The sequence below is a fragment of the Pseudophryne corroboree genome, chromosome 12, assembly GCF_028390025.1.
Source record: "Pseudophryne corroboree isolate aPseCor3 chromosome 12, aPseCor3.hap2, whole genome shotgun sequence".
Classification (NCBI taxonomy): domain Eukaryota; kingdom Metazoa; phylum Chordata; class Amphibia; order Anura; family Myobatrachidae; genus Pseudophryne; species Pseudophryne corroboree.
Window position 1 is genome coordinate 14,789,805 of NC_086455.1, and position 17,868 is coordinate 14,807,672.

Consider the following 17,868-nt stretch of genomic DNA (forward strand, 5'->3'; position numbering starts at 1 on the left):
TATATAAAACATCTCTTTGCCTATATTACAGATCTGTAGCATCCATGCACCTATATTACAGATGAGTAGCATCCATGCACCTATATTACAGATGTGTAGCATCCATGCACCTATATTACAGATGTGTAGCATCCATTTACCTATATTACAGATCTGTAGCATCCATGCACCTATATTACAGATGTGTAGCATCCATGCACCTATATTACAGATCTGTAGCATCCATGCACCTATATTACAGATGTGTAGCATCCATGCACCTATATTACAGATGTGTAGCATCCATGCATCTATATTACAGATGTGTAGCATCCGTACACCTATATTACAGATCTGTAGCATACATGCATACTATATTACAAATCTGCAGCATCCCTGCACCTATATTACAGATCTATTTCATCCATGCACCTATATTACAGATCTGTAGCATCCATGCATACTATATTACAGATTTATAGCATCCATGCACCTATATTACAGATCTGTAGCATCCATGCATACTATATTACAGATCTGTAGCATCCATGCACCGATATCACAGATCTGTAGCATCCATGCATACTATATTACAGATCTATAGCATCCATGCACCTATATTACAGATCTGTAGCATCCATGCATACTATATTACAGATCTATAGCATCCGTACACCTATATTACAGATCTGTAGCATACATGCATACTATATTACAAATCTGCAGCATCCCTGCACCTATATTACAGATCTATTTCATCCATGCACCTAGATTACAGATCTGTAGCATCCATGCATACTATATTACAGATCTATAGCATCCATGCACCTATATTACAGATCTGTAGCATCCATGCATACTATATTACAGATCTGTAGCATCCATGCACCTATATTACAGATCTGTAGCATCCATGCATACTATATTACAGATGTGTAGCATCCACGCACCTATATTACAGATGTGTAGCATCCATGCACCTATATTACAGATCTGTAGCATCCATGCACCTATATCACAGATCTGTAGCATCCATGCACCTATATTACAGATCTGTAACATCCATGCACCTATATTACAGATCTGTAACATCCATGCACCTATATTAAAGATCTGTAGCATCCATGCACCTATATTACAGCACCTCGTTTGTGTCACACAATGTACTGTACACATCATGGACGTAGTCCTCTCCAGTGAATTTTGGTTCCAGGACGTCCTGCATACCCTCCAACAATTTACACATAAAATCGGTACAAATTCAAAAAGGGGGCGTGGCCACAGGTAAACCGGCGTGGCCACGCCTCTTTTCCTATGCTTTCAATGGAAGTTTGGAGAGCCAAAAATCTGTACAGACCATAAAAAAAAGGTACTGTACCTGCCAAAAAGGTCCAGCTGGAGGGTATGCGTCCATGAATGTGGTTGTGTTTATGTTCCCTTCGTGATCAGGACCTGGACGTGACATAATGAGAGGGCAGGAGAGAACTTCCGCCCTTACAGCACCTAAATGTTTTCTCCGTTCTCCATTCGTTTGAGGTTATTTTTTTTTTCTATGCACCATTGGACGCTCGTGGGCTCGCTTCTCTCGCCACCCTTCGGGCTCGGTGTCTCGCTCCGCTCGCCACAGGTTTCTCTTCCAAATAGTTTGTGACATGGACCCAGGGGCTTATGGGAAAGGTCCACTCCACGAAGGGAAACTAGACGCTACTCCCGGCTCCCATCTTGCACTGACCTCTTCCCAATGTATCTGTCCTCCTGTCTTCACCTTCCCACCGTTCCCATCTCCTCTCCTTCCTCTGTCCCTGTCCGCTTCTGTACTGACCCCTTCCTCTCTGCTGGTCTGCTAATTGCACTATTACCTCTATGCCAGTGGTGTTTCTACCTGGGGTACGTTCTGTAATGACAAGGCAGGCTGTGGGTGGGGTAGCAATTAGACACATAAGGAAAACAGTGATCTAGGGATCGCTGCCCCAGGGGGATGCGGTCAGGATCCCGGTGTTTGGAATCCTCACACTGCTTGGAATACTGTTGCCAAGATCCTGACATGGATACCAGCGTTGTTATCCCAAACTATGGACTGCCGGGACTCTAAAGCGGTAAACCGTGCCGATGATGTGGGCGGGGGATTAGGGGGGGGGGCGAGTTGGTATCCGTTCACATGGTCGACAGTCATTAGGTCGACCACTGTTGGTCGACATTGACATGGTCGACATGGACACATGGTCGACACATGAAAATGGTCAACACATGAAAAGGTCGACATGAGTTTTTTTACTTTTTTTTCTTTTGGGGAACTTTTCCATACTTTACGATCCACATGGACTACGTTTGGAACGGTAAAGTGTGCCGAGCGAAGCGGTAGCGGAGCGAAGGCACCATGCGAGGGGACGCGGTGCACTAATTGGGGTTCCCAGTCACTTTACGCAAAAAACGACACCAAAAAAAGTTAAAAAACTCATGTCGACCTTTTCGTGTGTCGACCTTTCATGTGTCGACAATTTTCATGTGTCGAACATGTGTCCATGTCGACCATGTCAATGTCGACCAATAGTGGTCGACCTAATGACTGTCGACCATAACATGGTCGACCATTCATACCGGAACCGGGCGAGTTAGGCTGCGGGTAGAGGGTGTCAGGCCCCCTGGGGAGGTTTAGGCTGAGGGGCAGCGAGGGTTAGGTTTGAGCTGTGGGAAGGAGGGGGGGGGGGGGGGGTTGGTTAGAATTAGACACCACAAGGGAGGGTTAGGATTAGGCTGCGGGAAAGGTGGGTTACGGTGAGGGGATTAGGGATCAGGGTTAAATGACTTAATTTGTGGCAGGCTTTTAATCACCGTGATGCCACTGTCAGCATCCCAAGCATGCCGCGATATCGTATGTATTCCGCCCCAGGAGTGCCCAGGGGAAAAATGTTTGGTAGCCACTACTCTAAACCATAGCTGCCTACTCTCTCTACATGTCAGAGACTCTCGGATTCCAGGCTCCTGAGAGAGCAGGCAGTTCTCCCACATGGGCACTTACCCGATGCAAACGGCACCATCCAGCATCGCCCACTTCAGGGCACACTGAGTGGACTGCGGCACGATGATACAATAGCATGATCGTACACCTTTCCATAACCCAATGATGACATGAGGTGCTCCAATTCACCCTCCGGGGGGCGAGCTAGTTCCAGCAGGCAGGAATGCACTAATGGCGGTGGTGTCCCCTGCAGGTCAGACAACACAAATCCCATCTTTCAATGTGGAACAGCTGCTTCCTGAGAGACTGGACAAGTATTTCCGATACAGCGGCTCCCTAACAACACCCCCCTGCTATCAGAGTGTACGGTGGACGGTCTTCTGCAACGCAGCTCAGATCTCAGTGTCTCAGGTGAGTGATTACCGACTTCCTGTGCATTGATTTGCACCCGTCACATTCAGACATGTTGCGGGCCAGCAACGCTGACGCTCACCTTCCTATCAGAGCCAGATTAACACCCCACGGGCCCTAGGACAGATACCTGTTTGGGACTCAACTATTTGTCACAAAATAAAAAAACAAAACCATAATAACTGGTTAGAGTAATCCGGGCCCCTCTGCACCCACTGGGCCCTACTCAAGAGTCTGGGATCCCAGTTCTGTTTCCAACTGATTTTTTTCAGAATACATGGTCATTTTCCCTGTGCCCCTATCACCAGACTCTGAACTGATTTAAGAGTTAAATGACTTGTTCTTAATGCGGAGTTATGCTGCTCTGTCACTGTTTGTCGGGTGAAGGCTTCTCATTGTTTTCCTTTGTTGTAGGAGGTTGTTGGGGACTGAGCGCATGTTTCTCCGCCATGCTTTAATTAGTGTATGATGGCCGCCAGCCAGTGTTTCTTTCTAAGGGCGTAATAAATCTGTTATAGTATAATAATGATTACAACGGAGATGAACAGGAGGATGAAACTGTTCCTGATATTACTGCTACAAATAATAAAATTAAAACCGCTCAGTTTGCGGTGTCGGGAAAGCCGCAGCCTGACTGAGGGAGGGTGTCCGTTTCAGAAAATAGGTGCGTTTCGGCCATGTCTTTTTCTGGGCAGGACGAGAGCAGTGTCTCCGTTTTCCAAAGCAGATTTACTGGCGTTCAGGCGGCCATTCTGCGTAAGCTTAGGCTGCCCGGTGGCGATCCTATGCACTGTGCATCTTTTTCCTTACGCCGCTGCCTGCTGCTTTAGCATCATTTTGTACAGCCGCTGCATACAAAGACACAATGACCGTCTTAGTAGCGTCCATCTCTGGACCCATGTCACTCCCCTCTGCCCCGTTTACCTCTCCTCCCTCGTATAGTACCTCTCTTCTCTGCACCATTCCCCCATCTTCCCTAACCTTGCCTACTTTACCCTACTGACTCTGCTTACTGCCTGGACCGCTAAGCTCAATTGGGGCAGATGTATTAACCTGGAGACGGCATAAGGAAGTGATAAACCAGTGATAAGTGCAAGGTGATAAGGACACCAGCCAATCAGCTCCTAACTGATAATTTACATAATGGAGCTGATTGGCTGGTGCGTTTATCACCTTGCACATATCACTGGTTTATCACTTCCTTATGCCGTCTCCAGGTTAATACATCTGCCCCAATATGCCTGTAGCTTCTATTGTCTCCCCGTAATTATTACCAGTTATTTATGTAGCGCACACATATTCTGTAGCACACTACAGGAAATATTTATCCACTTACATCAGTCCCTGCCCCAGTGGAGCTTACACTCTATGGGGGTCATTCCGAGTTGTTCGCTTGTTGCTGATTTTCGCAACGGAGCGATTAAGGCAAAAATGCACATGCGCATGGTACACAGTGCGCATGCGCTAAATAATTTAGCACAAAACTTAATAGATTTACTCACGTCCGAACGAAGAATTTTCATTGTTGAAGTGATCGGAGTGTGATTGACAGGAAGTGGGTGTTTCTGGACGGAAACAGACCGTTTTCTGGGAGTGTGCGGAAAAACGCAGGCGTGCCAGGATAAAACGCGGGAGTGTCTGGAGAAACGGGGAAGTGGCTGGCCGAACGCAGGGCATGTTTGTGACGTCAAACCAGGAACGAAACTGGCTGAGCTGATCGCAGTGTAGGAGTAAGTCTCGAGCTACTCAGAAACTGCTAAGAATTTTCTATTCGCAATTCTGCTAAGCGAAGATATACTCCCAGAGGGCGGAGGCCTAGTGTGTGCAATGCTGCTAAAATTTGCTAGCGAGCGAACAACTCGGAATGAGGGCCTAATTCAGGCCTGGTCGTAGATGTGCTAAATTTAGCACATCTACGATCAGTCACACAGACATGTGTCCCGTATTTCTGGCCGGAACCCACAGCACCGATCAGGTCTGAATTAGGCCCTATATTCCCTATCACATAGATACACACAAACTAGGGTTTATTCATTTTTGCCAGGAGCCAATTAACCTGCCATATACCTTATGTCTTTCTTCCTCTCATGTCTTATGCAGAATTCTTTCTGTGGGGCCTATTTGTAACCACAAATACGTAGGTTCCCCTTAATAGCAAATATCTGTCGCAGTTCCTCCATTTCTGACATAGAAGCACACTGGAATTTGGCCTGGCCATCTGGCGTTAGCCACAGTAGCCGACGGGCTACAGGTCACAGAAATCACCAGGAGAGGGTTCCTCCAGAAGTGGGCTTAGCAGGAGCATGCTCAGCAGATCACACATGTGCAGAACGGCCCCGGCTCCCAAAGTAGAAGGTTTAATTTTGCAATCATTTCCCTTCCTTTCACATCGCAGGGATGGGATCGTCTTGGAGCCTCTCGCCCTGCATGTGATTTTTAGTACATTCGGGCGAATGTTCATTTCTTTTTGCTGCAAATTGTAAATATGCCTCTGAATACTTTCGGAATAATACTGCCTATTGCATCCATGCCTTTATTATTCTGCTTATCTGCACATATAGGCTCACTGTTCTCATGATTGTCGTTACTTGCGTGACTTGTTATGTGCTCTGTTAGCCGTTTGTTCATAGGGGGTGATTCCGAGTTGTTCGCTCGTCAGATTTTTTAGCAACGGAGCGATTAGTCGCAAACTGCGCATGCGCAATGTTAGCAGTGCGCCTGCGCCAAGTAAATTAGCACAAAAGTTTGGTATTTTACTCACGGCCTAACAAAGATTTTTCATCGTTCTGGTGATCGGAGTGTGATTGACAGGAAGTGGGTGTTTCTGGGCGGAAACTGGCCGTTTTATGGGAGTGTGCGGAAAAACGCTGGCGTTTCTGGGAAAAACGCGGGAGTGTCTGAAGAAACGGGGGAGTGTCTGGGCAAACGCTGGGTGTGTTTGTGACGTCAAACCAGGAACGAAACTGACTGAACTGATCGTAGTGGAGGAGTAAGTCTCGAGCTACTCAGAAACTGCTAAGAAATTTCTATTCGCAATTCTGCTAATCTTTCGTTCGCAATTCTGCTATGCTAAGATACACTCCCAGAGGGCGGCGGCTTAGCGTGTGCAATGCTGCTAAAAGCAGCTAGCGAGCGAACAACTCGGAATGAGGGCCATAGTACAGTACTGTGCACAATTTTGGCCACCATACTACAAAAAGGATATCCTGGATCTAGAAAAGGTTCAGAGACGGGCGACCAAATTGATTAAGGGGATGGAGACTCTAGAATACGAGGAAGGGCCTGCTAGGCATGTTTACACTGGAGAAGAGGAGACTACGAAGGGACATGATTAACATTTACAATTATATAAGGGGACAATACACAGAGCCTGCGGGAGATCTGTTTTTGGTAAGATCAACACAGAGGACACATGGACACCCGCTTAGGTTAGAGGAGAGGAGATTTTGTACCCAGAGACGGAAAGGTTTCTTCACAGTAAGGACAATACGTATATATGAACCTGAGAGATACCTGCCTGAGAGAGTAGTAATGGCGGACTCGGTCATTGCTTTTAAGAATGGGCTTGATAAATTCCTAATGGATAAGGATATACAGGGTAATGGTGGCTAAATCATGTACTATAGCAATAAAAAAACGAAGTATTTTAGTTTACGGCTCAACATTCACCACAGTTAAAATTAGTCTTAAAAATATTTCAGTGTACAGTTTTGATGGGACTATTTACGCGCCCAACAGGCCTGGGGCTGGGAAAAGAATACCTGCCCACCCCCTCTCGGCGCCACTACCTGCAGGCCAAGTGTCCCGTAGGCTGTCGGGAGGTTGGGAGACGCGCTCTCACATGGCTGCTCTACCTGTGGTGAATAGATGCAGTGCCCAAATTAGTTTGTGTGAAATAAAAATATATAGCACTAATTGCAATTTATATTTTTTGGGTAGATATAGATTTATGTATTACATAAACATACAGTATATTATTATTATATTATATAAACATAGATATGTATTATAGAATTGTGACGTTCGCCCAGCTTACAGCGCACTGAACCCCCTTCCCCTTGTACAATGAGGAGCAGCAGGAGGTCCTGATAAATTGCAGTTTAAGTGACACTTTATTCTGCTTACTAATAATAAGGCAGATACATAGCGATAATGAGGCCTGTGTCCTCTCCGTAATGTGGAACTGAAGCCCATTGTTTGGTTGGGATTGGGGCAGCGGGAGGCTAAAGCCGCTGTGTATACAAATAGTAATGTGCTAATTAATCTGTTTATAAAAGATATAATTGTTTCTCTGATTTCGTATGGTAGGGACTGCTGTTTGATGAAAGGTTTTCTTTAATTGTTTCACTTCATGTAAATGATTATTTGTTATCGCAGGGAGAACCTAAGGGGTATATTTACTAAAGTGCAGATTTTCAAATGTGGAGGATGCCCACAGAAACCAATCAGATTCGGTCTATTATCTTATAGAAGGTTCTAGATAAATCAGTAGAATTGGTTGCTATGGGCAACATCTCCACATTTGAAAATCTGCACTTTAGTAAATATACCCTTAAGTGTAATACCTGTATAGCAGAAACGTAATTAAGCATCACAGTAAGTTGTCCGTATGAGCTATGCATTATGGTGGCAGCCATTTTCTGAGATCCCTATTGAGGCTATGCTCTCATGAACATCGGTACAGCCCACAAAATGGCTGCTGTGTAGGGACAGGTGCACATTGTTTCAAGTTGTCTCATTTGTGTTTGTAGATGCAGAAATTAAGTGCAACTCTGCATGCTTCCGAAGCCAATTCACCCCCGGGCTTACTGCAAAATAATTTTCGAGACCCACAGCCGCTGAACCTGAGGACTGTATACTCTTCCTTCCAGATAAGTGAGTGCACGGCAACCAAGGCCCTTCTAATGTCTGTATCTGAAACCAGCAGCAGTCTGTTCTTCCTTTATTAATTAGTTTTATTTCATTTCATATCAACACTTAACGTCTGTAGCCAGATACCCCTAAATATCCAGTTATGGTGAGGGCAGGGAGCTCTACGTATCCAGCTGTGGTGAGGGCAGGGAGCTCTACACGGCCAGCTGCGGTGAGGGCAGGGAGCTCTACACGGCCAGCTGCGGTGAGGGCAGGGAGCTCTACACGGCCAGCTGCGGTGAGGGCAGGGAGCTCTACACGGCCAGCTGCGGTGAGGGCAGGGAGCTCTACATGTCCAGCTGCGGTGAGGGCAGGGAGCTCTACATGTCCAGCTGCGGTGAGGGCAGGGAGCTCTACACGTCCAGTGCAGTAAGGGCAGGGAGCTCTACACATCCAGCTGCGGTGAAGGCAGGGAGCTCTACACGGCCAGCTGCGGTGAGGGCAGGGAGCTCTACACGGCCAGCTGCGGTGAGGGCAGGGAGCTCTACACGTCCAGTGCAGTAAGGGCAGGGAGCTCTACACATCCAGCTGCGGTGAAGGCAGGGAGCTCTACACGGCCAGCTGCGGTGAAGGCAGGGAGCTCTACACGGCCAGCTGCGGTGAGGGCAGGGAGCTCTACACATCCAGCGCTGCTTGACACAGTATGGTCTAAAAATGTATATATTTAATATAAAGAATTATAATTGAAAATACTTTCATACAATTAAAAAATTGACACTCTAAAATATAATATGTCTCATAAATGACTTCAGGTGGACTTAAAGATCTGTTAATGCTGACATTAAATAAACTAAGCACTCATTAGTATAATACCTTTGACAAAGCTGCCTGGAGCAGCGAAACGCGTTAGACAAAGACCTGTGTGGACACCTGCTGACCAGCACTTCCATTAAGCCATCACTTGCAGTCAGGACCTCTGCCTCCATCTTTACCTCCGTGAACCAGGACCCCTACCGGCATTGCTACTGCCTACAACATCTATAGGAGGATCCACCTAACGGAACACGGAGTTCCAAGTGAACTGTGAACCAGGACCCCAACTATACTACCGTTGCCATACGGACTCATACCTTACGGGATCCGTTATAAACGGAACACAGACTTGGTAATTACATCCAATTGGATGAACTAATATACATCTGGTCCATCATTATGACTGTGCTTGTGCTGGTTTTATTATACTAATGAGTGCTTAGTTTATTTAATGTCAGCATTAACAGATCTTTAAGTCCACCTGAAGTCATTTATGAGACATATTATATTTTAGAGTGTCAATTTTTTAATTGTATGAAAGTATTTTCAATTATAATTCTTTATATTAAATATATACATTTTTAGACCATACTGTGTCAAGCAGCGCTGTATATTTTCCTTTCTTCTTGTTTTCTCAAGGGTTTGACTACCCCTTATCTATACAGCTGCTAGGGAAAACACACTCATCACAGCGCCCACATATATACTTGTTATATATACTTTCTCCAGCTCTACACATCCAGCTGTGGTGAAGGCAGGGAGCTCTACATGGCCAGCTGCGGTGAGGGCAGGGAGCTCTACACGGCCAGCTGCGGTGAGGGCAGGGAGCTCTACACGGCCAGCTGCGGTGAGGGCAGGGAGCTCTACACGGCCAGCTGTGTTGAGTGTAGGGAGCTCTACATGGCCAGCTGCGGTGAGGGCAGGGAGCTCTACACATCCAGCTGTAGTGAGGGCAGGGAGCTCTACACGGCCAGCTGTGGTGAGGGCAGGGAGCTCTACACGGCCAGCTGCGGTGAGGGCAGGGAGCTCTACACGGCCAGATGTGTTGAGTGTAGGGAGCTCTACACGGCCAGCTGCGGTGAGGGCAGGGAGCTCTACACATCCAGCTGTGGTGAGGGCAGGGAGCTCTACACGGCCAGCTGTGTTGAGTGTAGGGAGCTCTACACGGCCACCTGCGGTGAAGGCAGGAAGCTCTACACATCCAGCTGCGGTGAGGGCAGGGAGCTCTACACGGCCAGCTGCAGTGAGGGCAGGGAGCTCTACACGGCCAGCTGTGTTGAGTGTAGGGAGCTCTACACGGCCACCTGCGGTGAAGGCAGGAAGCTCTACACATCCAGCTGCGGTGAGGGCAGGGAGCTCTACACGGCCAGCTGCAGTGAGGGCAGGGAGCTCTACACGGCCAGCTGTGGTGAGGGCAGGGAGCTCTACACATCCAGCTGTGGTGAGGGCAGGGAGCTCTACACGGCCAGCTGTGTTGAGTGTAGGGAGCTCTACACGGCCACCTGCGGTGAAGGCAGGAAGCTCTACACATCCAGCTGCGGTGAGGGCAGGGAGCTCTACACGGCCAGCTGCAGTGAGGGCAGGGAGCTCTACACGGCCAGCTGCGGTGAGGGCAGGGAGCTCTACACGGCCAGCTGTGGTGAGGGCAGGGAGCTCTACATGGCCAGCTGCGGTGAGGACAGGGGGATCTACAGATCCAGCTGCGGCGAGGACAGGGGGATCTACACGGCCAGCTGCGGTGAGGGCAGGGATCTCTACACGGCCAGCTGCGGTGAGGGCAGGGAGCTCTACATGGCCAGCTGCGGTGAGGGCAGGGAGCTCTACACAGCCAGCTGCGGTGAGGGCAGGGAGCTCCACACGTCCAGCTGTGGTGAGGGCAGCTCTACACGGCCAGCTGCGGTGAGGGCAGGGAGCTCTAAACGTCCAGCTGTGGTGAGGGCAGGGAGCTCTACACGTCCAGCTGCGGTGAGGGCAGGGAGCTCTACACGGCCAGCTGTGGTGAGGGCAGGGAGCTCTACACATCCAGCTGTGGTGAAGGTAGGGAGCTCTACATGGCCAGCTGCGGTGAGGGCAGGGAGCTCTACACATCTAGCTGTGGTGAGGGCAGGGAGCTCTACACATCCAGCTGCAGTGAGGGCAGGGAGCTCTACACATCCAGCTGTGGTGAAGGTAGGGAGCTCTACATGGCCAGCTGCGGTGAGGGCAGGGAGCTCTACACATCCAGCTGCGGTGAGGGCAGGGAGCTCTACACGGCCAGCTGTGGTGAGGGCAGGGAGCTCTACACGGCCAGCTGTGTTGAGTGTAGGGATCTCTACACGGCCAGCTGCGGTGAGGGCAGGGAGCTCTACATAGCCAGCTGCGGTGAGGGCAGGGAGCTCTACACGGCCAGCTGCGGTGAGGGCAGGGAGCTCCACACGTCCAGCTGTGGTGAGGGCAGCTCTACATGGCCAGCTGCGGTGAGGGCAGGGAGCTCTAAACGTCCAGCTGTGGTGAGGGCAGGGAGCTCTACACGTCCAGCTGCGGTGAGGGCAGGGAGCTCTACACGGCCAGCTGCGGTGAGGGCAGGGAGCTCTACACGGCCAGCTGCGGTGAGGGCAGGGAGCTCTACATGGCCAGCTGCGGTGAGGGCAGGGAGCTCTACACATCCAGCTGTGGTGAGGGCAGGGAGCTCTACACATCCAGCTGCAGTGAGGGCAGGGAGCTCTACACATCCAGCTGTGGTGAAGGTAGGGAGCTCTACATGGCCAGCTGCGGTGAGGGCAGGGAGCTCTACACATCCAGCTGCGGTGAGGGCAGGGAGCTCTACACGGCCAGCTGTGGTGAGGGCAGGGAGCTCTACACGGCCAGCTGTGTTGAGTGTAGGGAGCTCTACACGGCCACCTGCGGTGAGGGCAGGAAGCTCTACACATCCAGCTGCGGTGAGGGCAGGGAGCTCTACACGGCCAGCTGCAGTGAGGGCAGGGAGCTCTACACGGCCAGCTGCGGTGAGGGCAGGGATCTCTACACGGCCAGCTGCGGTGAGGGCAGGGAGCTCTACATGGCCAGCTGCGGTGAGGGCAGGGATCTCTACACGGCCAGCTGCGGTGAGGGCAGGGAGCTCTACACGGCCAGCTGCGGTGAGGGCAGGGAGCTCTACACGGCCAGCTGCGGTGAGGGCAGGGAGCTCTACACGTCCAGCTGTGGTGAGGGCAGCTCTACACGGCCAGCTGCGGTGAGGGCAGGGAGCTCTAAACGTCCAGCTGCGGTAAGGGGAAGGGAGCTCTACACATCCAGCTGCGGTGAGGGCAGGGAGCTCTACACATCCAGCTGTGGTGAAGGTAGGGAGCTCTACATGGCCAGCTGCGGTGAGGGCAGGGAGCTCTACACATCCAGCTGCGGTGAGGGCAGGGAGCTCTACACGGCCAGCTGTGGTGAGGGCAGGGAGCTCTACACATCCAGCTGTGGTGAGGGCAGGGAGCTCTACACATCCAGCTGCAGTGAGGGCAGGGAGCTCTACACATCCAGCTGCGGTGAGGGCAGGGAGCTCTACACGGCCAGCTGCGGTGAAGGCAGGGAGCTCTACACGGCCAGCTGCGGTGAGGGCAGGGAGCTCTAAACGTCCAGCTGCGGTAAGGGGAAGGGAGCTCTACACATCCAGCTGCGGTGAGGGCAGGGAGCTCTACACATCCAGCTGCGGTGAGGGCAGGGAGCTCTACACATCCAGCTGTGGTGAAGGTAGGGAGCTCTACATGGCCAGCTGCGGTGAGGGCAGGGAGCTCTACACATCCAGCTGCGGTGAGGGCAGGGAGCTCTACACGGCCAGCTGTGGTGAGGGCAGGGAGCTCTACACATCCAGCTGTGGTGAGGGCAGGGAGCTCTACACATCCAGCTGCAGTGAGGGCAGGGAGCTCTACACATCCAGCTGCGGTGAGGGCAGGGAGCTCTACACGGCCAGCTGCGGTGAAGGCAGGGAGCTCTACACGGCCAGCTGCGGTGAGGGCAGGGAGCTCTACATGTCCAGCCGCAGTGAAGTCCGGTAGCTCTATGTCTTCTTATGATGAAATCACATATATTTACATTCCATTTTATGATGAGGTAATTTATATGGATTACATACGTAATCGGCATTGCCAGCTGTCGGGATTCTGGCGTCGGCATCCTGACCGCGGGGATCACAACAGCCGGCAAATTGAACGGATCCCATATATACATATCCTATTATATCCCCATATAATAGCGAGGCCAGATATGTCTATGAATTCCATGATACTGCAGTCCGTATATTCTAAAACTTGTGTATAATGATGAATATGATATTTTAAACCTTTGTTATTTACGGTCATTTAATATAACTGGAAATTATTCACACTTTTCTTTTTCCTTTTTTTTTTCAGAACCAGCCTTGCCTTTAGGTAGGTCCCTTTATTGTACCTACGTATATTACGCAGATCTAGCGGTTGTAAATCACATTTCATCGCTGGCTCAGTGGGAAAGGGTGACTTTTATAAGAGCTATCCTTAGGGTACTCTAACTAAGAGTCTTTGGGGGTAATTCAGAGTTGATCGCAGCAGCAAATTTGTTAGCAGTTGGGACAAACCATGTGCACTGCAGGGGGGGGGGGCAGATGTAACATGTGCAGAGAGAGTTAGATTTGGGTGGGTTATATTGTTTCTGTGCAGGTTTATTTTTAATTCTGGCTGCTTTATTTTTACACTGCAATTTAGATTTCAGTTTGAACACCCCCCACCCAAATCTAACTCTCTCTGCACATGTTACATCTGCCCCATCTGCAGTGCACATGGTTTTGCCCAACTGCTAACAAATTTGCTGCTGCGATCAACTCTGAATTACCCCCTTTAAAATCTGTTCTGTGGTCCTCAACTTCCCCCATTACTCTTACAGTATTTTATTTCAATTGGATTCCATAAAACGTCACCATAGCACCTATATACGTTACCTACTGTATAGCCTATATTTGCCTAATCCTGAAAATAACTCCTGCCTTTTTCTCCAATTAAGGGCAAATTCTCGGCATCGTTTTTGGAACACTGGGGGGAGTGCTGTGTATCTCCTTGATTTTGTTATTTACCATCAAGAAAATGAGGTAGGTAATCTCAGCGATATAACTCTGTTCCATGTTAACTGATGTTGATAATATTTCAGTAGAAATAGACCCGGACTTTCACCAACCTTTCACATACCAGATGCCCCCCCCCCCCCCCCCCTCACCAATAAGTAACAGTATGGCGAGGAAAGAAGGGGTTACATAATGGCGAGGAAAGAAGGGGTTACATACGTAATCCCGGCAGGGTGGGAAGCCGGCTGTCAATTTCCCAACAGCGGCATCCCACCCGCCAGAATGCCGTCAGCGGGGCAAGCGCTAAGAGTCCCCTTGCGGGCTCGCTGCGTTCGCCACAGGATTCTACGGGTGTCGTGGACAGAATAGCCCTGGTGCACAGAGATTCCGGCTGCTGGCATTGTCGGCTGTCGGGATTTCGGCGCCGGTATGCTAAACGCTGGGATCTCAAAGCCGGCATTTTAACTGTATCCCATAATAAGAATAGACTTATAGTTAAATCTACAGATGTCTCCTAATAGACTGCGGCTGCAGTCGCACCAATCAGCCCGTCTCGGTGCACCGGGTCCTGGGAAACTCGGCCGTGCCGGACGTCTTTCTCACTCAAAATGTGCATCCTGTTTGCAGAAGATGCCCGAAGCGTGGCACATATAGGGGGCACATATGGTTAAAGATTGAAATTGACACCTAAAAATGACCCCCCCCCCCCAAAAAAAAAAAAAAGCACCACCATTATTTTGTATCAAAATGTTCATGTTGACCTTTTGACCCTACTGATCTGTTGTATCTATCAACCTTTTCTACTGTCCCTCTTTTCTGTATCTAGCCTGTCGACCATATGGGGTGGACCTACTGACTGCCTGGGTGTGAATCATTAGATCGACAGTGTCTAGGTCGACAATGTTTAGGTCGACCACTATAGGTCAACAGTCACTAGGTCGACAGGGTTGGAAGGTCGACTGAATTGCTAGGTCGACATGTGCTAGGTCAACAGGTCGACATGCGTTTTGTTTGTTTTTGTGTCGTTTTCTGCGTACAGTGTCTGGGAAGCCGAATTAGTGCACCGTGTCCGCTCGCCATTCTTTGGGCAAGGTGCCTCGCTCCGCTACCGCTTCGCTTGGCACAGATTACCATTCCAATTGTCGTCCACGTGGATCGTTAAGTATGAAAAAGTTCAAATAAAGATTTTTTTTTTAAAAACCTCATGTCGACCTTTTGACCTGTCGACCTAGCACATGTCAACCTAGAAACTCTGTCAACCTTCCAACCCTGTCGACCTAGTGACTGTCGATCTATAGTGGTCGACCTAGACAGTGTCGATCTTCAGACCGGATCCCGACTGTCTATCTATTCCTTGTACATCTTCTATACCACACCCAATGAGAAAATCTATTTTTTCACTAGAAGTGACAGGCGATCCCGCCGATACCTGCTGCGATCCCTCCATTTCCGCCCGCAGCTGCAACCCCCATAGGTTTCTATGCTGCCCGGTGTATCAATGTTCCCTGCAGCTAGCGCAATCTTTTGACTGCGTTAGCCCATTGCAGCCTATGGGCTACAGATCACGGGAAGAAGTTCCAAATGGGATCCCCAGGAACCCTCCGCCGTAAATGCCTCCGTACACTTTCGCAGGACCCCCGGCAGCACGCAGAGCACATCGCAGGGACGGGCTCCTTTCGGGGCCCCTGTCCCTGCAGGTGCTGGGTGATACTTTCAATGCAATCTTGGGCGGGAAGATCTCTATAAGTATGTGACCCCTGATAAATGGGCCCCTCTGAAGGAGTGTGAAAGATCGTCCATTGTCTTTTCTCAACTGCAATGATATTTCCTGAATTTGGTGTAATAACCGTGGACTTCATAATTAACATTTCCACTCAATATTCTGCACACCCTGTTTGCCACTGGTAACTTTATAAACAGCACATCGTTATCCATATTCACAAAGAAAGACCATACATTTGACAGAATGATTCGGCTAAAGAAACTCAACACAAACTTGGCTATGGAGAGATGCGAGAGGGGCAGTGGTTAGATATCAGGGTAATGGGATCATTTGTTCCAAATTTCATATCAGTAGCGTAGTGTGTGCCGGCCCGAGCCTAATTGTTTTGGCAAGCAAATATATATTTTGGTGCCCTTTAGTGTATATAGAGGGGTGTGGCTTCATGGGAAAGGGGCGTGGCCACAGAATAGTACCATTTCATATTACGTTGCATAGTAGTGTCGGTTAGTCCCACAGAAGAGCTGCTTACACGTTATGCCACAGTAATGGTAGAAGCAGTGATATAAAGGTCCTACCAAACTAATGTGGGAACAGTTTAGTCTTAAAATAACTTTTTTCTTCATATTTGTTCTAGTACAGATTAGAAAATGAAAAATTGATCGATTGCTATTGCTATCACATGATGCCACACTGTACCGCCCACACATTATACCTCACAGCACTGCCTCATACATTATACCACAGTGTACCGCCCACACATTATACCTCACAGCACTGCCTCATTCATTATGCCACACTGTACCGCCAACACATTATACCTCACAGCACTGCCTCATTCATTATGCCACACATTATACCTCACAGCACTGCCTCATTAATTATACCACACTGTACCGCCCACACATTATACCACACTGTACTGCCTCATACATTATACCACACTGTACTGCCAACAAATTATATCTCACAGCACTGCCTCATACATTATACCACAGTGTACCGCCCACACATTATACCTCACAGCACTGCCTCATTCATTATGCCACACTGTACCGCCAACACATTATACCTCACAGCACTGCCTCATTCATTATGCCACACATTATACCTCACAGCACTGCCTCATTCATTATACCACACTGTACCGCCCACACATTATACCTCACAGCACTGCCTCATACATTATACCACACTGTACTGCCAACAAATTATATCTCACAGCACTGCCTTATACATTATACCACACTGTACCGCCCACACATTATACCTCACAGCACTGTCTCATACATTATACCACACTGTACTGCCCACACATTATACCTCACTGCACTGCCTCATACATTATACCACACTGTACCGCCAACACATTATACCTCACAGCACTGCCTCATACATTATACCAGTGTACCACCCACACATTATACCTCACAGCACTGCCTCGTACAGTATACCACACTGTACCGCCCACACATTATACCCACAGCACTGCCTCGTACAGTATACCACACTGTACCGCCCACACATTATACCTCACAGCAATGCCTCGTACAGTATACCACACTACCGCCCATACATTATACCTCACAGCACTGCCTCATACATTATACCACAGTGTTCCACCCACACATTATACCTCACAGCACTGCCTCGTACAGTATACCACACTGTACCGCCCACACATTATACCTCACAGCACTGCCTCATACAGTATACCACACTGTACCGCCCACACATTATACCTCACAGCGCTGCCTCATACATTATACCACAGTGTACCGCCAACACATTATACCTCACAGCACTGACTCATACAGTATACCACACTGTACCGCCAACACATTATACCTCACAGCACTGTCTCATACATTATACCACACTGTACTGCCCACACATTATACCTCACTGCACTGCCTCATACATTATACCACACTGTACCGCCAACACATTATACCTCACAGCACTGCCTCATACATTATACCAGTGTACCACCCACACATTATACCTCACAGCACTGCCTCGTACAGTATACCACACTGTACCGCCCACACATTATACCCCACTGCACTGCCTCGTACA

At 49.1% G+C, this 17,868-nt stretch overlaps 1 protein-coding gene and 1 long non-coding RNA gene across 3 annotated transcripts in view; one reads left to right on the forward strand and one right to left on the reverse strand.

Annotated features, from left to right (window-relative positions):
* The window catches only part of LOC134980310 (uncharacterized), a 93,219-nt gene that overhangs the window by 74,238 nt on the left and 1,113 nt on the right, over positions 1–17,868 (reverse strand). The gene's annotated exons all lie outside the window — the stretch shown is intronic.
* Positions 1–17,868, forward strand: part of CA14 (carbonic anhydrase 14) — a 70,418-nt gene that overhangs the window by 40,605 nt on the left and 11,945 nt on the right. For both annotated transcript variants that reach the window (XM_063947067.1, XM_063947068.1), the window contains exons 7-10: positions 3,192–3,349; positions 8,101–8,224; positions 13,387–13,404; positions 14,012–14,096. In XM_063947067.1, coding sequence (XP_063803137.1) covers positions 3,192–3,349; positions 8,101–8,224; positions 13,387–13,404; positions 14,012–14,096 — 385 coding nt within the window. The remainder of the gene's footprint in view (positions 1–3,191; positions 3,350–8,100; positions 8,225–13,386; positions 13,405–14,011; positions 14,097–17,868) is intronic.